A 21,705-nucleotide genomic window follows, 5' to 3' on the forward strand; every position below is an offset into this window, starting at 1 on the left:
CTTGCTGTTGGTGAATGGGTTGGGCTCTTTTAGGGAGCTCAGTCAGAAACAGCACAGAACTTTATTTATTTCATAGATTTTTTTTAAACCCTGTAAAGCTTGACGTACAATAATAGTCAGAAAAGTAAAAAAAATGCATGTTTTATCATACAATGATGAATACATCAGGCTTTTATGACCTATGCTATAATATGATAATTTGGAGCTCATTCTTGAGAAGGAAAAAAAACACCTCAGTTTCATTGAGAACTAAACTGAGCAAGCAATTTGGCGGATATTTGTATGGCCAAAAGTAAGATGAAATTTTGTAAATCAATGAAATCTTTATAACAGTGTAGTTACATAAAATGTATATAAATATCATTTGTCACTCAATCCCCCGGTTTCACAGACGAGGTTTAAGCGTATAGTCCAAAACTAAAATGAATGTTTGAGCGGTTTTAACCAAAAGCAACCTCCTCTGGAATATCTTACAAATATGTCAGTGCCATTGTTTTGCAAGTGGTACTCACTGCAGAATCAAATGACGTCCACTGTCCTGTAAAGTTTAGCTCCAATCCCAATTACACACCTGAACCAACTAATCAAGCTCTTACTAGGGATACCAGAACCTTTCAGACAGGTGTGTTGAGGCAAGCTGGAGCTAAACCTTGCAGGACAGTGACCCTCCAGGACCGAGTTTTGACACCCCTGGGTTAGGGTACGGTTGGATATTCTAGCTTCACCCATTAGGCCCAAATTACACTTGCCTTTCCGCGCTGGACGTCTAGCGAGGAGACATAAGCTCCACCCATTTTCTCTGCAGTAAGCAGCCTCTCTTGTTTTGTCATAAGATGCACACCAGCAGTAATGTTTTCTTTCTTTTTCTAAGGCACATTTATAATAGCTACTTAAATATCCTAATTGAACTAAGGTCTAATCCTGGCTTAAACTAAGCTCTCTCTGTGAAACCAGGCCTATATCTCCCAATAACATGTCTTAGTAAGATGATATTTAAAGGTCCAAAAATCACTTGCACAGTGTGATATATTTCCTTCAGTACTTACAATATCCCAAAAGTTCCCAAAGATTTTTAATTTCAGAGACATTCCAATTTTAAATAATTGGCCGTCCCGGAATCCCTGTTCACTTGTCGCCTGTCACTGACGTAATATCCGTTATCCCTGATTTCCGCTCATAGTACTGCCATAGTAACCATGGCGACGGACGTGGACAACTGCGTAGTGCGTAATGTCTAGCTGCACGCTGTTGTTGTTTCGTTCAAACATTATGGACCATGGCAAGCAGACTTTGGGACAAAAGGAGAACTAAAACGAGGATGAATATCAGCGTGGCGTTTTCAACGTCCTTATTCCTTATTATCCGCAGGACTTGTGTGTGTGGCGATGATATCTGTCCATTATTAGCAATCGCGCCCTGCTTCAACCACAGTCATGATAAAAACATCAATGTATTCACTCATCCATAAACATTATTAGATCCTTCAGCATGACGACAAGTTCCATAATTCCGCAGGAAATTTTGCGTCATCAAGCTACGCCTTTGTTATTGTAAGAGGTTAGCGACCCCTAGCGGCAAAAATAATTACATATTGTATCTTTAAATGCCTAGTTTTTGTGATCAGAAGAGAGATCAAGAGGTGCATAATGGCCAAACCAGTTGAGAACCACTGGTTTATATCACCTCAAAGTGGAACACATGGACTCATATGGTTTTGGCCTCAGTTTAAAATAACATTTTATTTGAATAGTTGAACAATCTAAACTTGCACTGTGAAAAAACACTTTTATAAACAACTTGGAATTAAAAAATAAATATATTTTATATATATATATATATATGTCTATGAGGAACAACTTCCTTGACTTTGTTCAAGAAGTGTAATTTATAAATTTTCCACGAACATAATATCTTCTTAAATGTCCCTACCCCACCAACCCATTTCTCACCCCAGACCTCACTCCTCCATCTCTATTGACTCTGTAGCATTTTGAATTTCAGCCTCATACTGTCGTTTCAAGCCCTTCAGGTACTGGCGTAGGCTCTCTGGGTCCAACCGTGAGTTACGGGCCGCCTGCAGCAGTCTGGTGGCTAGACGATGGTCTGCCCTTTGTTTGCGAGTGGCAGGGTCACTATAATGCTTGGCCTGTGGACAAGACAATGGAGATATATAAGGTAACTAACTCTGCAGGCTATCTGTATATAATTTTTATCCTGTACCTCTAGAATATATAATTCATGAATCATAACATACCCACAGCTTTTGGCTGATTGTAGCTGCGATCGTTTTGGCCTCCTCAATAACTTCTGGTGGCAAATTGGTCATCTCTGCTGCTCTTATACCTAAACAAACAGCAGACAGCATACTTATACTATGCTAGGGATGGGTATGGACACAGATTTCACAATTTGATTCGATTTCGAATTCACAAGCTTGCAATTCGATTAGATTTCGATTCAATGTTGATTATTTTGGATATCAGGTACAATACATGGCAAATGTTCTCAAGGAAAACAAATCTCTTAACTAATGCTGTACTATGGGAGTCAGTTGTAGCCTACTAGGCTTCATTAGCCTACTATAATATTGAATGTAAAAATCAACTGATTTGTATAACATTTTTATATTTGTATAATAATAAAGTTATATGAAATATAAACATTTAAATGGTGGCTGTCATAAAAACTTCAGAGTCTAACCGGAAAGAGTAGACCATCCGGGTATCTTTGGAACACTCATTTCAAAATACTATGATTTTGGAACACACTAATTCTAATTTCGAATACTATTTAGAACAGATAGTATGTGAATTGGAACGCAGAAAATGTGTTGGCTTCACTTATTCCACACGTTCAACAGATTTGCAAATGTGACTTATATAATACTATACCACCATACAATAAATTGTCATAGAATAGATTATATAGTTTAGAAAAGCTTGGAATAGTCTTAACCCACCATAGTTGCGCTCCTCTGAATGTCCTCGGCTGAGCTGGTATGTGTAGACCACCTTTTCTGCTCTACCATCTCCTGCGCGGACGTGCTGGACCTGCATGTGCTGGTTCTCCACGTTGGGGTAAAGAGTTTCCAACTGGCACAGTTCAAGAAAGTGCGTGGCAAAGAGCGTGAAGGCCTACAGCACAAGTTTTGTTAGCCACTTACGTAAATACTGTGAGTCGAGCCATGTTAGAATAACCGATCAAGTATGTTTGATATATATGAATATTTATTTATATTTGTGATGCGATCTGGGAAAACCCGTCGGATGTTGCACTGGTACGTTTTCAGTAAGGTCTAAAAATAGGTTGAATGTCAGTTTTTTTTGTCAAAATTGGGTTTTCATTAAATAATTATTCTATAACTTGTTCTATAACTATATCTTGTCTATCATCTCTGAATATATCTTGGCAAAACTCACTAGTTTGGTGCAGAAAAATAGCGATTTATAGTGGCAAGCTGAAAAGATTGTCTTTCTCTTTAAGAACACGCACGGCGGAGGTGCAAAAAAAGTAGATGAAACAAATCACCCATAGCTCTCTATCTCCTAACACTACAAAGACAGTTTACCTATTAAAATAAACCACATAACATCTAAAATAAAGGTATATCAATGCACATTTTACGCCAGTCCTGTGTAAACTACAACGGCACGCAAGTTTAAAAAAAATTTTATCCAACGTTATCGTGAGATGAGGAGCGTAGCACAAGAGAACAACGAGGTTTGAAGTAGCTGCTCGCTATAAAGATCTTGCTCGCCACTCAATCGTCCAATTTCAAAACGGTTTTCACAGGATGAATTTTGAGTTCGTAAGCTTTTGAATGACACCTAATCAATGATGATTACTAAAATATGTTATATGAAAAAAAGGCAATAAAAAGAGTGCCAATTGTCCCGCTAGCAGGAAGTGACAGTTAATTAAACCTGTTTTACTCGAAATTCCGTTCCTGAAAATCTTAGCGATCAGCCAACTTCAGATAACCATAACTTTTGTTACCAACAAACGAAAGAAATAAAAAACAGATTTGGAAAGGGCTTGAAACCAGCTTTAATATGGTATCAAAGCCTGTAAGAGGTCAAATTTCACCATGTGATGGGTTTTCCCAGATCGCATCACATTTGTTATTCAAATATACTCTTGATAAAAAAAATACTGCACCTTAATATTGATGAGGAATTCACAGATACTGTGGCAGATACCAATGCCTTCCTCTGGACTGGTGCCTCGGCCCAGCTCATCAATAATGATAAGTGACTTGTTGCTTGCATTGTGAATGATGTAAGACACCTAAGAGTGCAGTTAAGCATTTAAATGAGAAAATACTTTTTTAACTGCATATGAGACTTGCTTCAGACCTATCTGTATATGCCTCTATATACAAGTAATGTGTAGCTATTTATTGATACATACCAAGACCACGTGTAGTAGAAAGTTACATGGAATTTTATGACTTGATACTATACTTTAAGGTTTCATTGATGGAATATCAATAAAATGTTCTTGATTAGCTGTATAAAACCGTTTCTTCCACAATTTACCTCTTTCATCTCAACCATAAATGTGGAAGAGTTGGTCTCAAAGTCATCGTCTACTCCTATTCTGGTGAATATCTGATCCGCAATACGAACAGAGGCGTACTCCGCAGGCAGAAAGGATCCTGGGACAAAGAAAGCATTCTGAATAAAGTTGTTTTGATCCCACAGGACTAGAAGACAGCTGGTGCTAAATCATGCAAATTAATCCATTATCCTAGACCTAGAACCTACCCCAAACCTGCTAATTACCCACACAGACTTACTCTATACTAGTGGTGTTTGCAAGTATGGGAATAATAGAGTGATCTAGTGACCAAAAGAGTACTAAACAAGTACCAAACAAATATTATAATTTTTTATAATAGCAACTCTATGTACCTATCTGAGCCATTATCTGGCAGAGGGCCGCCTGCTTAAGGTAGGTGGACTTGCCACTCATGTTGGGGCCTGTTAGGATCACAAAATTGCTTCCCTCAGAGATGTAGATGTTGTTGGAGATGGATTGTTGCCCAGAAATGCGCTCCAGGATGGGGTGGCGAGCCTGCTTTATTGCCAATGTATCAGTGAACTCAGGACGCACTGAAGGAAACAAATACTTAAGTTATTAAGTAATAAAAAAGAAATCAATGCTGTCAGTATCTAAAGAAGGTGTATCTAAAAAAAATGTTGTCCTCACATAAATGTAATAACATTTATGCCTATATGGCGCTTAACATTACCGTAATCTGAGACAGTGCAGGCGTGAGCCAAAGAGAGCAGCATGTCCAGCATTGACACAGCATCAGACAGTTTGTACAGGCAGTGGATGTGTTCATAGACCTCATTCAGTAACTTGGACACAACCCTGCAGTGCACATAAATACCATATATGACAAAAATTATTTAAAAAAAAATATTCTTGCACTAGTCATTTTACATTGAGCTACCATATACTCACACATAAGACATGTGAAAAATGTCTTTCAAAGCCTCCTCACAGTGGTCATTCATTTTCATGAGGTCTACAGTGCTGAACGAGCAGTTGCTCTTCTGTCTGGTCACCTATAGTATTGAGGTTAAGCCCATTAACACTTGCTATTCAACACTATAATCCTGTAAAGCCTGACATATGAAATAATAGTCTGAAAATATAATTAATTAAGCTACATATAATGTACCGTAGTTAAAAACACAAATTCAAATAAAAACAGGAGACTTTTAATAAAAAATTTGCAGAAGAATCAGGACAGAAGCTACACAACACAAACAAGACCAAACTAACAACCGAGGAAACCAAGGGCTTATATACACATTGGGATCTAATTAACCAGACTAGAAACAAGTGTGGGATTGATCCGAAACTAATGACCAAGGAAGACAGGCAAAATGGGAGGAGGGAAAACTAAACCAAAACACGATAAAGCTAAAGAGACATAGACATATTTGTTAGTCAAATTGTCTGCAACTGTCTGATGCTATCATGACAATATGAACCAAAATCTCTGCAAAATGTTTGAGCACCTTGTTGAATCAATGCCACAAATAATTAAAGCAGTTCTGAAGGCAAAAGGCGGTCCAACTGGCGGTACTAGCAAGGTGAACCTAATAAAGTGGCAGGTAAGTTTATATATATACTCTATATTACTAATTACACTGTAAGAAATAAATATTTTGGTTACATTGCCCACAAAAGGTTTTTCAGCAGTGTTGATCATTTAAAGGCATTAGAAATGTCCTTATCAAATATGATAAAGGCTTTATAGGGTAATCATGTTTGTCAATGATTATACTGTTTATCTTACATGCATACAGATATGTTACATAATAATATATATATTATACTTTTTAGAAAATATTATTTTATAATTTTTTATTGACAAATACTAGATTATATGTTTTCTTATGAAATTTTAGCATGAAAACCAACATTTAAATTATTAAAAGTGTGTACGTCGACTCTTTGTGACAAAGGTCAGAACTCCTGTTATTATGTAGATTTTTTTGCGGTGCGCTCGTCATAAATTCATCTATTACTGTTCCTGTATAATTTGTAACAAAAAACAGTGCTGAAATATCTATTAAGGAGTCTTAGACCTTTCCAACAATATATAGTTTGTCATGATTAATTTAGGATTTAATTGTAATATAGTGAAGTAAACGTAGGCGTCCCGTATACGGGACGGTGACAGCTAAAAACACTTATGAAAACATTCAATCATCTTTTTAAGTTAATGTCTTCGCTCACTTTGATGAACTCTTCTGGTAACTTCCCCGCAGGTAAGACCACACCTTCCAGCCTCATCTGAATGAAGAAGCCACGTGTGTTGCTGAAACTTGTTCGGAGGGGTAGGCTGTACTTCTCTCCAAGCTGAGCCACCAGTTCTGATCATCAACAACACATACACATAAATAATGCTAATGTTCATGACTAACATATAAACAGGATGGAATTTGGAAAGATCTGATTAATCACAAACTATATGGACTGCATAACCGATTGTGGCATTTCATTTGAACATATGCACACAAGGCCAACCACATTTACAACACCAAACATACAAACATTTTTAAATTATGAATTTAATGAACATTAAGAGTTGACCTCAGGAACTAAAATTAAATAATACAACTATTTAATGGTAATTTAACATGTTGTGGCGGTGTGGTTATTGCAGATGAATTAGTAATTCACAATAACCTTCATATCCTTTAGCCATAGTCCACTAAAGTTAAGGAGCTCACCTGCTATGTCATCGATCACCTCTGTGTAGGCTCGTCTTGCAATATCTAAGAATTCGCTGATGTTGGGCCGCACAGCATAGCACTTTTGTGTGCGCATGGTCAAACTGCCTTTCATATAGCTGGTGTCATCATTAATCAGTGATTTGATCAGATCCAGAATGCTGTTAAACCTAATCCAACACAAATGAGAAACGTTGAAGATAAAATAGTAAAACCTGATTAGCTGCACACTAGAACTAAACCATCAAATGCACATATGAAAGTGCTGATTGAACTCTTTAGACATACATAGCACTCTTTGTGCCTCCTGTGTTATTGCTGTATGCACAACACATCATCAAATCAGACTCTTTCTTGTTTAACTAAAATGGTCAGTGCAAGATGTCATCACATATTCAAATAGTTCACCTAGCTAAGTGTGTAAAACTTATTACCTGCTGTCTTCAAGTGAGCTACAATATGCTTCCAACAAGGGTGTTCTGGAATGTTGCAGCATCGCCTTATCAGGGAGAAATTTACTTGGTAACATTACTTACAATGACGAAAATGTAAAAAATGTGATTTCATGTCTAAATAATGTCAATTCTGATTTAATGTTGACTTTACACTGAGGTGAGATGGCTACTGCTCTCATTGGTAGATGAAAGCATAAAAAGTTGAGTTAAAATATGTTCTTTGCAGATTCTGTACAGTACTTTTAATGATTTTGAGTATTAAAGTACTGTTTGACAGTATTATTATTTTTTTTAAATGCCCAAGTTACCTTCAGTGATGGGACCAGTTCTAGAATGTGCTTTAGCTTAATTATTTGCGTTATTTTTGCTTCAGCCACCGGTACCTACATGAAAAAACATTAAAACAAAAAGATTATTAACAGCAGTTAAACTATTGAGGGTCACTAATTCAAACAACAATGGTTTAAAAGTCATTTTGAAGATGAAAAGCTTGAATTTATAAGCCAAATGTCTCTCTTGCTAAAGGATGTAGTCTATAATCTACTGAATTGTGCCTGCTACTTAACTATAATGTACAAATGTATAACCTGCATTTGTTAAATCTTAAAGAGATATTTTTACCTGATTCATCTCATAAAAATAGTTTAATTGGTATAAATGAACGTATTTAGGTTGATTCAGTGATGTTTAATATTATTTTTTACTTAAAACCAGTTAATTTAGATGTTACCATTTGTAGGTTACTTTCAGTGTAAAATTCTCTCACCAATGATAATCTAAATTAAAATGAATGTTAAAAATTAGCAAAATCAATCACCCACCCCATCACCCTCATAAGAAAGCAACCCCTTTAAGTTCAGTACTCTGGAAAATGTGTTTCCTATGCGTACCGTCTCTTGCTTTGGGACCAGAACAAGAGCAGACAGCAGCTCATCTATATCCAGGAACTGTGCAATGGCTGTGAATAAACACAACATCAATAATGTCCCACCATGGAGTGGTGCCAGGCAAATATTTAGGCATCAGGTAAACATTAATACATTATGATTGTGGGTGAAATTCTAGGCAGGTGTGATCAAGGAAATTAAGAGCTATTAAGATCACCAACAAATTGCTCAATAACAAGTGAGGCCTGTTTCACACTGCACACATAAGCAGCAAGTAAGCAGTGCAGTGCATATTTATTTTAGCACCCATGTTAACAGTTTGCAGGATACGCTGTTAAGTTTTGGTACGGAACCTGTTTTTCTTGTGTGTTTTTTTTTGTGTGTTTGTGTGTGTGTGTCAATACTCAATACTTGACTACAAAAATTGTAGAGTTTGGGTTTGTAATTAGGCTAATAGCTGAATGTAAATAGAAATGCAATTACAATTTTCTAGGCCGATTCCGATTTTTCATTGAGTTTGACCTGCCGATACCAATATAAGCCGATTCCGATTTCATTTTGTCTAACAACTTTACAGCACACACTAATATTTTTTTTTATAAAACATCATATAATTTGACCTAAACTGAATAATAAAAACAAGTTTAAATGGGTAAATTTTCTATAAATATTTTTGAGTCTTCATTTTCTTTTCTGACATAGCCTACTCCAGTTCTTGTTAAAACACAATAGACATGCAAATTTTGTGCATTTTGGGCACTTTTTGTGTGAAATTATATTTATTTTGTCCATCAAAAGTATGCTTTCACTTTAATTGAGCGTGAGCAGCGCAGCAAAAATAGACTCGGCGCCGAAACCCCCGCTTCGCAGCTGCTCACGCGCTGCTCCTGCTCCCGGTGTGAATGCACTCATTGATTAACATGCACGCCAAAAGAAATACGCGCTTGTGGTGTGAAACTCCTGTAATTCATGAGGTTTCCTACATGTGCGTTCCGTGTGCACGTGTGATGCTGATGTTGCACAATGTTAATCATGCGGCTCCCGAGTGAATTTGACCGGCATAAAATCAGCATATGTCAGACTGACCGGCCGGTCATGGCCGATCACGTGAAAATCGGCCAATTTCGGTCAACAGCCGATCAATCTGTGCATCTCTAAATGTAAATATGGCTCCCTCCTCATGTAAATTAGATTTCATGACGATCAAGTTTTCCACAATTCTCAGTGGACCACTCCTGATAGCCATGGTTGAATACTCAATACAGTTACTAAAATAACATTATTTCTGTATTGCTCTGTTACACAGTAGAAACACCATTAGTGTGAAAGCGCAACATCAGCCTGCTGTTGCAAACCACTTACATGCTGCTTACACATGTGGTGCAATACAGACCTAATAAACTCTTAATCATCCGAAACTGCAGCTTCGAAGAGTAAAACCAGGAGGAAAAACAGCCTGAAACAAAGTCTCTAAAACTGACAAATAAAATGTAGTATTATTTACCATTCTTCAGACCAAAGAAGAGCTCTTCATTCCGCAACAGCTCCTGGAAATGAATCAAAGAGAAGATTATTTAATTAATGAGTGAGAGAAATAACTGAGTGAGAGAAAAAAAACATACAGATAACAGGTGATCACCTCTATGGTGTCCAAACGTGAGTTGATAGTGACCTCATCCAGCAGGGGCTCAAGAATATTGGAGCGTAACCGCCGCTCCCCACCGGGAGTCTTAGTGTAGTTTAAGACCCCAAACAGAGTATGCTCACTTCTGCATATAACAGCATACGGTTACTGACATTAAAGTCTGCATGAAACAGAAGTTTTAGCCTTTTCTTCCTTATAATGACATATATCTGAATGAAGTGGCAAGAAAAATGTAGGGCCCTCACGCCAGTAAACACATCATCAGAGAAGAGGGTTCTGTTTACACCTGGTATTAAGATGTGTTTTGTCGATCGAATCACAAGTGGATGACGCTAAATACGGGTGTAAGCGGGAGTCTAAAATGTTTTGAGCTTGTCCACTTTCGACCACTTCCAGAGGTAGTCGAAAACGCATTCGAACGGATTGCTTTCATAGTGTAAACGCTCATGTGGTCGAATGTGTTTGAACAGCCACAAAAGACCGTCTGCTCTCCGACTACTGACCTGATGCATAAATATTATGGGAAAGCACGTTTGACAGACAGGATTTAAACTTAGCTGCACACTCAAATTTGGTTTGAAGATGATAAACGTAACAAGTACAATGTTCTCTCACCATTCCTGATTTCTAACACGTACTCACAGTGTTCGGTGGTGTGGTCTAGGGCTTTGACTTTTGCCCAAAAATCATATGCGAAGTTCGTTTTTTTTTATATTAATATTCAAATATATTCTAATATTTATTAATAATATTTTGACCATTAAAGGGGCGGCGCTAGGGCTGGGCTAAGGGGGCATAACCCAGAATGGTTTTAGTAAAGCCCCTGTGAAGATGTGCTGAAGATGTGTTTTGCGCGATCTCACCGAGTTCTACACTTTTCGCAAACCTGTCATTATTATTGGCAATAAACTTAAGATGCAAATAAAAGATTCACGGCAATGTATTTGATATTCTTGATGCTACTCTGATGCACTCCATTACGCACCACTTTGTTTGTTGTTATGATGACCAAAAGTTCAGCGGTCTAGCTCATCAATGTCAGAATGATTAAAGAAGCCAGGGCTTACTGTTCACAGAAGGATGTTAACAGTGAACGAATACCTGGTAAAATGTAAGTAGATAAACATTTAATATTTGACAACTGTTTTACAATAGAAATGTTCAACTACTGACAGTATCCGGTGACGCAAATTATTCAACTTTTTTATTATTATTAAATTTTCCCTTTTTGAATTGAAAATATGCTATAATTTCTTTGATTCATGTAGAGAGAATGTATCCATACTTAACCTTGCTAATGAGCTCGCGATTCACAACTTCACCAGACGTGAAAATGTCTCAGAATCTGAATTGAAAACAAAGTTTACAAGCAAACACATTAACAAAAAATAATGGCCATAACAGGTTCGAATATTAAAGGCTACCTTATATTCGTTCGAATATCATAATTTTTTTAAATATTCGAATTATATTCGAATAACGAAGTTCGGGGTCAAAGACCCTAGAGTGGTCTTGTGGCTATCAGAGCAGAAATGAAAGCTGCTGCTCTCCGTATGTTTTTCCATCGTCTTCAGTCATGTGTAAATTGCGCGAGCTTATTATGTCTATTAAATCGAAAGATCTGAAAAAGCCCATACATTTACCAACCCATTGACCCTCCCCTCGAAGAAATCAGAACGGAAGTGATTGAACGTGGACAAAAGTTTTTGGTCTACACCAAAAATACTATCGGTAAACGAGTATGTGTCTCCTTTATCTAGGCCAACTTGTGATCCAATAGACCAAAACGCATCTAAATACCAGGTGTAAACAGGGCCGAGAAGAGATGTCGTAGCAAGAGGGAGAGAGGAAAAAAAAAATCTATTTTTTTAAATGATGTGTACATAGCTTTAAAAGCAGAACAAATTAACTGTCACTTCTGTCACCAAAATGAAATCTGTGAGTTTTTTTACATTCTTTGTGTGTATTTAAATATAATAAACTGTATGAAATGGAGCTGATCTTGGGGCAGAGGATGTGTAGATCTTTGTGGATGACAGGTGTTCAAATTCTATTGAAATCTGTGGAGTTATCTGGGGAATTCTGTAAAAGAGATTGGCCCTCATTTATGAAAAGTGCGTACACCAAATTTCCAGCGTACACCTGGCGTACACCCAAAACCACGGAGACTTTGCGATTTATCAATATGGACGTTGGCGTACGGCACGCTCAAATCCTACGCCAGCTCAGGAGGTGGTGTACATGTACGCACGTTTTGAGTTAGTGCTGAAATGCGCAGAAAAACAATTCCTAACACCACAAAATGCACTGACAAACTAAAGATATGATATATTATGACCCACTGTAAAAAAACAACAACATAGAAATAATAAACTTCAGTGTTTATTTTTGTGAGTTAAGCCCGGCAGGTGCGCACGGGACTGGGTTCAGTAATGAAAGGCTTTCAGTGACCAAAAAATAATTCAGACTGACAAAATAATTAAAATGACATTCTTCTTCTTTTAAATAATAATAATAATAATACAAATAATAATAATAACAAAGACATTCTTCTTCTAAATAACAATAAGCGTCATTAATAATCAAAATCATAATACTAATAAGAAGAATATTACAAATTGTCATGCAATTATTCACATCATCATCACTATTGTACACCCCATTACATGTGACGTCATGCGAAATTCAACGCTAATAGTTTCAAAACACGTGCTGTAAAATAATGCATTGTGATAGGTAATTTGCTCAACCAAACAGCGATTTAAACTGGATTTCTACCGGAGAAGTTTCTCCTCTTTGCCGTCTTCCGTGTGTCCATGGCGTAAAATGAGGGCGTGGGGGAGGCGGAGACGTGAATATATAGGGGCGTGTTAATCTAATGACGATCGTTTTCAGCCGCGGCATTTATCAAGAGGCAGGTATTGCGTACACCTGAATTTCAAAGGTACGTACAGCTTCATAAATCAGGCGGTGAGAGGAGTGTAAGCATAATCTTACGCCAACATATACGCCCGTTTTGACGCAAGATTGATAAATGAGGGCCACTGTGTGCAGGTCAACTTAAAACTGCAGAGAGATAATGCTCTGTGTATTTAATTTCTAACCTGTGATGTCTGTGGTTCACTACTAGTTCCAAGTTGCTGGCTGATATCGCGTCAATCATGGCTGTCTGCTCACTGCCAGTGAAGACCACTTTCAGTGACTTAGGAGCATATATTGAGTTCTGAACAAACTCAAAATATTTTAGTAGGGCAGATGCAGATGCCAGGCAGTAGTATCTATAGACAGACAACGTGATTTATTTGTTATTGTTTTAGTCATATTCATCCTAATGATACGTCTTACAATCAGGGATGCAAAATTCAGTTCCTGGAGGGCCATAGCCCTGCAGAGTTTAGCTTCAACCCTAATAAAACACACCAAGGAACTGAGTTTTGCACTACTGTCTTACATATGTTAATTATTATATTTATTGAAATACATTCATATATCTCGTATGAAATGGAACTGAAACAGGTCAATATTTCCCACTGTCACAGTGAAAGGTCACCTCTGAGATAATGCCTATCTTGAGTCCATATAGGTGGATTTCTTATACTAGTGCATCACTACAAATCTTATGTATATCCAAAATCCTGGAACTAAAACAAAAACATCCCTTGAAATGCATAAAACCCAAGTTTATCATTAAGATGAAGGGCTTACTTGGTTTGCACCTCCATCAGCACAGTGTTGAACTCAGGGACACAGAGCTGCTGTATGTACTCCAGGCCCTTCTTCTCATTGAAGTACTTCCTCAGAACAGGAGTGAATGTGACTGACTGCACAGGTAAAAAAGGAAATATTCTGCACTCAGATTCTAATTCTAAAACTCGGTTTAGGCTAAATAAAATGTGTGCAAAATCTCTGACAATAGTGCTAATTTACAGTCTCTATGGTACGAGTCACCCAACCCTGATTTATAGTGAGATAGAGGTAAAAAAAACAAGTATGATTACCGGAAAGGTATCAGTGATGAGGCTGTAGAGTTTTGTTCCTTGTCCTTTCACACTAGCAGTGTCTGGCATCAGAATCTCCAGAGGCATCAAGTTATGCAGCTTAGTAATTACCTGTATTAACATTTAAAATCATTGGTGTCAGTTTTACAAAGTGCATAGTCCTCTACTGCATTAAATTGTCAAAAACTCATTATCTTAGCTTTGCAAGTCCGTCGTCGCACACGTTTTTTGCACTTGCACTGCAGACTGAAGCAAAGTCTTTGACTGAGTGCATGAAAAGCAGACGATCGCAGTACGAAACTTAACTGTTGCTCAGTGTAGATGTATTTTGGGAGTTGTACTTTTTATTCCAATTGTATTACTTATATTCATGAGAATCAATCGGGTCACTCGCACTGGTGCGCCCAAGTATTTTTTCACAGTCGCACGCAGTTAGTTTTGGTCAATTATTATAGTCGGCCGCAGTGTAGAGCCCTGTATATATGTATTATATATACATGTATATATATATATATATATATATATATATATATATATATATATATATATATATATATATATATATATACACACAGGTGAAACTCGAAAACTTTGAATATCATGCAAAAGCTCATTTATTTCAGTAATTCAACTTAAAAGGTGAAACCAATATATTATATAGACTCATTACATGCAAAGTGAGATATTTCAAGCCTTTATTTGTTATAATTTTAATGATTATGGCTTACAGCTTATGAAAACCTCAAATTCAAAATTAGAATATTGTGAAGTTTTCATAAGCTGTAAGCCATAATCATCAAAATTATAACAAATAAAGGCTTGAAATATCTCACTTTGCATGTAACGGGTCTATATAATATATTGGTTTCACCTTTTAAGTTGAATTACTGAAATAAATGAACTTTTGCACGATATTCAAAATTTTCGAGTTTCACCTGTGTGTGTGTGTGTGTATATATATATATATATATATATATATATATATATTATAATTACACTACAAATGTACTTAATTAAAATGAAAGTAAAATGCTAAGCAAAGAGCAAATTATCTTTAGTGGGTCTCAACCAGGGGCAGGGGTCCTCAAACTTCCAAGTAGACCTCAAGATGACTTAAATTTATTTAAGACAAAACAAGCATTAAAATAAGCTGAAACAACTAAATGATTGGAGAATTCCTGCATTCTCTGCACCAGAGAGAAGTCTGCCATTTTCACTAGAAGGTCCAGTTATGACATTTTAATTAAATATTAGTCAAAAATTACAAAAAAATAATTAAACATGTGCGGATGAAATTGTTTGATAATAAAATAACAGGTAGAATGGTTTAGTAGCATTTCTTTGCTTTTTTTAACATATTCTTTTATTTTAATCACTTAAAATAATGTTTGCTGCTTTCACAATAACAGATTTCATCTTTACCTATTCAGTGACCCTACAGAGGACAAGTGGTTTGGAGAATGGATGCATCTTTACCTTAGCATAAGTTCCAGTGTCTGCAAACTGTGAGAGCACCAGCTCTGGGTATTTGACATTGATACTGGCCATGCCAATCTCCCCCCGAGCTAAACCACGTCCCTCCACCACAGCCACTATCACAGAGGACGCATGAGACGTAGATGCAGATGAAGACGTTGTCTCTAGATTAAAAGAGTTGCACAGTGAGTTATCAGTTGATTTAGCACATTCATTCAAAACAAAGGAATTAATTAGGACTAGTGACATCCATCCAGAAAAATGTGTAAGTTAGTTAATTAGTTAGTTGCGTACTGTTGAGGTCTCGCTGAGGGGTTCGGCCAGGGTGTGAGAGTGCAGGTGTGGAGTGGGCAGATGAACCCACAGAGGAGTTGATCCTGTCTGCTATTCCACTGCTTTTCAGCTGCCATTGAGCTAAGGAGAAAGAGTAGGACTATTTAACTGATGTGGCTTTTCATGCACACATCTTATCCACTGATCAGGATTGCAGATGGTCGATATGCAGTGGGGCCCAAGAGTCTGAAGGTGCCTTTCCACTGCACACAACAAACGGCAGCTGATGGACCAGAGGGTTTACTACGAGGCGACTACACAGTATGGGATACGCTCGATGTGATGTATTCCAATGTATACCAATCAAATCAGTGTGCATGAGGTGAGAATTATTAGTAAAAAGATGTTTAAACTTTATCAGAAACACTTAAAACTTAATATAAATTGATAAATAAGTGATATATTATTAATATATATTTTTAATGTCTCCATATGTTCCCTCTAAAATTATTGGCGGTCATTTCATTTGTACTTAATGCATAGCTGTTTATTGTTTGCATTTATATATTCATGGTGAAAGTTTGCTGTTGAGCTCCTTTATTGGAGACACATAAATAAATATTGCAATTGAGTGTGGGTAAAACACTACCTGGAGTGCTGCTGCTCGGCCTGGGCTCAGATCTTGAACCCGGCGTCATCTCTTCAGTGCTGCTGAAGAACATCTGGCTGCTTTCACAGGCCTTTATAATAAAACGAAAAAATAAATACTGTGAAAATCAACCAAATTAACTTAGGTCAATGTAACTATTGGCAAATTAGTAAACTTCTAAGTATAATATTTAAAATGTAATATTTGCGATTAATTTGAGATGTTTTTTTAAAAATAACGCAATTGACCGTTCGCAAAACCCCGCCCTCGAACGGTTCTCATCCAATCCTAGCTCAGCAACTGTAACTAAGGAGAAGGACCTCCGTCAAACATTCCGATTTCAGCAAGATAGTGAAACGATGCGCCTATGGCAGTGAGGTCTGCACGGGCTAAAACTTGCTGTATTTTATGATTGCTTGCAACTATTATTAAAAAATAGGCTACATGTACAAACACCGTTTCACTACGGCACTGCGGCCCCTCATCAGTCAGCAAACGAGAAAAAAAAAGAGAAAAAGCACGGACTTACTAAACTTTGATGTGGTTGAACAGGTACACAGTCACAAATTCCTCTGGAACTCAAACATTAAACTTCAAAACAAAGTTCGCGCAGTTGCACAACTATTTACACAAATATATCCTTCTTAGTCGGCTACGAGTTATGAATGAAGAGAACAGCATCGAGAGTTGATGGTTTCAGCGCGTCCTCTGATTGCAGTGTTGTGACTGAAATAGCGCGCGCGGGAGCACATGCGCAAAACAGTTTTGTAAAATGATAGCCTATATGATCAAATAAAAATGATTGATATATAATTTTACAAAACTGTTTTGTCATGTGCTCCCGTGCGCTATTCTGTCTATACTTTCTGTCGTGCCCTGGAGGATATGTCTGCTGCATTACTCCAAAACCAATCACTTAATGTATGGAGCTCAACCCAGCCATGTGTCTGGTTCTCAATTGTTTGACGGGCGTAGTAACAATAACTAAGGGGCGTGGCTTTTGCGAACGGTCAATTGACGCAGCACTTTTTTTGCCTCGTTTTAATGACTTCCTGTTGCGGCTGCTATTATGAGTGTGCCGAACCAAGTAACCCTGTCATGATGAGTTTTAGGAGGAATGTTTGCATTTAAAAAGTTGCCTGATGGCGCGTTTGACAAAACAAAGATGCTGTGTACAATTAGCAAAGCTGAATTCAAATACCATAGAAGCTGGATTCTCAGAATTTTCGGCCGAAAATGGCATTTTCGTTTTTTTGTTGTTGTTTTTTTCTGCCTTTTTTCTCGGAGAATATAAGCCGAATATATGCCCACCCCTCCGTGTTCTGCGATCAGGTTTCACGAGCGGGTCTTTTCCGCTTCGTGTGTGCGCCACGCTCTCCGTTCCGTGTGTGTGTGTGTGTGGGCGCGCTGCACTCTGCTCAATGTTCCGCTCCATGTTTGCGCTGCGCGTTCTGCTCTGTCGTTCATGGCCCAAACGCTCCAATCATGTACTGATCACGCACTGGAAAAGCAAAGTCCGCTCAAATAACGTGAAATTTCTCAGTAGTAGACTTCTGTTTGAAATAGCCCTATTGAGCTGGTATAGCCATGCTGGGCAACAATGGTATAATTACCTGCTCACTTTCTCTGGTAATAATAGCTTTGTAGGACTATACTTTATTTTGATAATTAGTATATAAAAAAAAAATCTGTTAAATCTGATTATGGTTAATATAGGGCTATTTTCTGTTCCTTTTTTCCCTGTGTTGTTTAATTTAATTAGGTGATTCTACATTTAAATATTGATGATTACAAGCTTGGGGAAAATGCAATTAATTAGTTAAGACTTCAGCATGAATCCTGGGAAAAACACAAAACACATCTGAAATGGGAAGAGCTTTGCGATTTACTGTACAACTAGATTTGACAAGATATCTGAGGTATATTTTTTAACAGACTGCCGAGAGCTACAGTTTCAAATCATAGAAACAACTCCGTTATAATACAAATTTGCTGTATGTATTTCCCGGCGTCAAAATCAGGCACATATAAATGTCAGGAAACACAATTCTTGGCTGCATGTCAATATCCATGGATCACTGGATCTTTGGTAAATTGTAAGAAAAATTATATAGAGTCCAACCTTTAGTTTAAGCTGATAATCGTTTGTTTTACTCGTGTTTTCGCAGTTTCCCCTATTAAATCCAGTCACGCAGCAGCTCTTTTGCCACTCAGTCCGGCTGAGGGGGCGTTTCGGCGAGAAAGTGATGTCAATGCATACCATCTATAGCACCTAACCCTTGTTGTAAGGCTAAACTTGACATAAACTGTAAACTTGCCCCTCAAATCGGATTGAAATCACATTCATCATATACAGATATAATACAGGATTTGCTTTGCGCAATTTACACACTTTTAACTGAAGTTTCACTGTTCCAAACCTGTATTCATTTCTTTCTTGGGCTGAACACAAAAGAAGATATTTTGAAGAATGACGGTAACCAGTTTCTGGTCCCCATTGACTGCCATTATAAGAAAAATATATACCATGGATGGAAGTCACTGGGGACCAGAAACTGTTTGGTTGCCCACAATTCTTCAAAATAACTTTTATTTTCAAAAGAATAATAAGAAACTCATTTGGTTTCAAACAACTTGAGTGAGTAAATGATGACAGAATTTTCCTTTTTGGGGGAAGAACTTTAATACAGTGGCTTTAATAAGAATCAGTCTATGTAGTGTTTTATGTATAGATTTATTCATTCAATTTCTTACGTGAATGGTACTGTTACTGTTGAAATACATCTACTGTAGCCAAATTTTTTTTAATAATACACTCTTTATTTCATTTGTATATTATGTTTTCGATATGTGATGTGTGTCTTTATTCAAAAAATTTTATAAAGTCAAAAGATTTTTTTATCTTTGCCACTTTGGTCTAAATGTCTGCCATTCTTTTTTATTTTATATTTGAATACCTTGTAAGGCTTTGTTTTTAAAATAGGGAAATTACTGGCTGTAATGCTCTTGTCACTTGAAAAATAGTAAAACCATCATAAAAAAATAATCGTAATAAAATCGTGAATAGTCGTAATAATTGTGATATATTTTTTTCAAAAATTGCCCCACCCTATTTAAAGGGACTTTGCTATAATCGAACATTTAGAGTTGAATTGCTATTACGCTACCTAGTGGTTAAATGTAGGTACTGTAATATTCGCTAGGGCATCAAATTCAACTCTTTTAAGGCAAAAATATTATTAGTTCACAAATAGTTAAAGGTAGGGTAGGTAGGATTTATATAAAAACTTTTTACCAAATTTGATTAAACTTTCTATATATATCAATGCATAATTAAAATGTAAGTACTCTGATAAAAAGAGTATAAAAATCGAGTGACTCTAGACCGTTTAATCTTCATTAAACACAGCTCATTATTTCCATTCGGGATGAATCAAAGGATTGGCTTGCGCGACTGTCACTCGACGTCGCCATGACTACCGCCGTTATTACTGGCTCTGCCCACGTGCGCGCAGTCGCGCACCCGTTTTTAGGTGGGAGTGAATGGAATTAATGAGCTGTGTTTAATGAAGATTAAACGGTCTAGAGTCACTCGATTTTTATACTCTTTTTATCAGAGTACTTACATTTTAATTATGCATTGGTATATAAAGACAGTTTAAACAAATTTGAATAAAAGTTTTTTTTCGACAATTCTGACCTACCCTACCTTTAAACCCTGAAATGGATTTGTTCAACAAATAAAAAAAAGTAAAGGATGCTCACCGCTCGGCTGTTACTGTAACCACCAGATGAACCCACAGAAGAGCTGATCCTGTCTGCTCCTCCTCTCATATTCAGCTGCCATTGAGCTAAGGAGAAAGATTATTAAATCATTAATTTAATATTTATATTTTTAATGTTGTCTCCATATGTTCCCTCCATCATTATTGGCGGTCATTTGTACTCTATGCATTGATATATGTATTGTTTGTATTTATATATTCATGGTGAAAGTTTGCGGTTGCACTCCTTTATTGGAGACACATAAATAAATATTGCAATTGAGTGTGGGTAAAACACTAACGTTACCTGGAGTGCTGCTGCTCGGCCTGGGCTCAGAGCTCGAACCCGGCGTCATCTCTTCAGTGCTGCTGAAGAACATCTGGATGCTTTCACAGGCCTTTATAATATAACGAAAAAATAATTACTGTGAAAATTAACCAAATTAACCTAGGTCTTTTGTTTGCTGTAAAATGTAAAAAAAAAAAAAAGTCTGATGTTTCAATTAATGTCTTTCACTTTCCACTCGATATTATTAAGAAAAAAATTAACCTAGGTCAAAGAAACTATAGGCATATTAGTAAATTGTTAAGTATAATATTTAAATTATAACAACAACAAAAATTAAAGACACTAGCACCTAACTCTTGTTTCAAGCCTAAACTGTATTGCCCCTCAAATCTGATTTAAATCACGTTCATCACACAAGTATAATACACGATTTGCTTTGAGCAATTTACACACCTTGAGGTAAAGTTACATTAGGTAAAGATCTTCTGGAACTACTTTGCTATAAACAGCTACAATTTAGAGTTGATTTGCTGTTACGCCATCTAGTGGTTAAATTTATTGTACTGTTAAATGTAGGTAACGTTACTGTAACATTCGCGTCAAATTCGACACATTTATGGTAAAATAGTGGTTTACACAAATAGTTAAGTACATTAAGTACAACGAAGCTTGTTTATTTATGTATTTTGTAATGCTTTAACGATACCGTTTCATTCATTATAACGTCCTGAAGTGGATTTGTTCATAAAAAGTAAATGATTATCTCACCACTCTGTTACAACCACCTGCTCTGCATTTACTTTCCATTTCTTTTGTAATATTGCTACTTGTGTTCACTATAAACTTATTCAACCATTCTTTACACATTTAAGTATTTTATATAGTATAAAAATACATTTTACCCACCTCCAGAAGCAAACAGATTAACGGTCGTCTGGTTTTAAATTTTCGCGCCTCAACTAGCAGCGGGAAGGAAGGTATTTTGAGAATGAAGGTCTGAGGGAAAAAAGCGG

General features: G+C 36.8%; 1 protein-coding gene across 1 annotated transcript; it reads right to left on the bottom strand.

Moving 5' to 3' along the window:
* Nucleotides 1-1,851: 1,851 nt before the first annotated feature.
* msh4 (mutS homolog 4) lies at nucleotides 1,852-21,700 on the bottom strand. Its single transcript, XM_079633373.1, has 24 exons — nucleotides 21,599-21,700; nucleotides 20,711-20,801; nucleotides 20,405-20,490; nucleotides 16,640-16,730; nucleotides 16,012-16,131; nucleotides 15,718-15,881; nucleotides 14,242-14,352; nucleotides 13,949-14,064; nucleotides 13,348-13,521; nucleotides 10,238-10,367; nucleotides 10,103-10,145; nucleotides 8,602-8,669; nucleotides 8,020-8,094; nucleotides 7,691-7,755; nucleotides 7,257-7,426; nucleotides 6,760-6,896; nucleotides 5,473-5,576; nucleotides 5,255-5,379; nucleotides 4,914-5,114; nucleotides 4,539-4,657; nucleotides 4,159-4,287; nucleotides 2,960-3,134; nucleotides 2,255-2,343; nucleotides 1,852-2,146 (listed from the first exon to the last, which is right to left on the bottom strand). The coding sequence occupies exons 2-24, from the start codon at nucleotides 20,781-20,783 to the stop codon at nucleotides 1,958-1,960; spliced, it is 2,754 nt and encodes a 917-aa protein (XP_079489499.1). The 5' UTR covers nucleotides 20,784-20,801; nucleotides 21,599-21,700; the 3' UTR covers nucleotides 1,852-1,957.
* Nucleotides 21,701-21,705: the final 5 nt, after the last annotated feature.

The sequence above is a fragment of the Phoxinus phoxinus genome (genome assembly GCF_949152265.1).
Source record: "Phoxinus phoxinus genome assembly, chromosome: 13".
Lineage (NCBI taxonomy): Eukaryota > Metazoa > Chordata > Actinopteri > Cypriniformes > Leuciscidae > Phoxinus > Phoxinus phoxinus.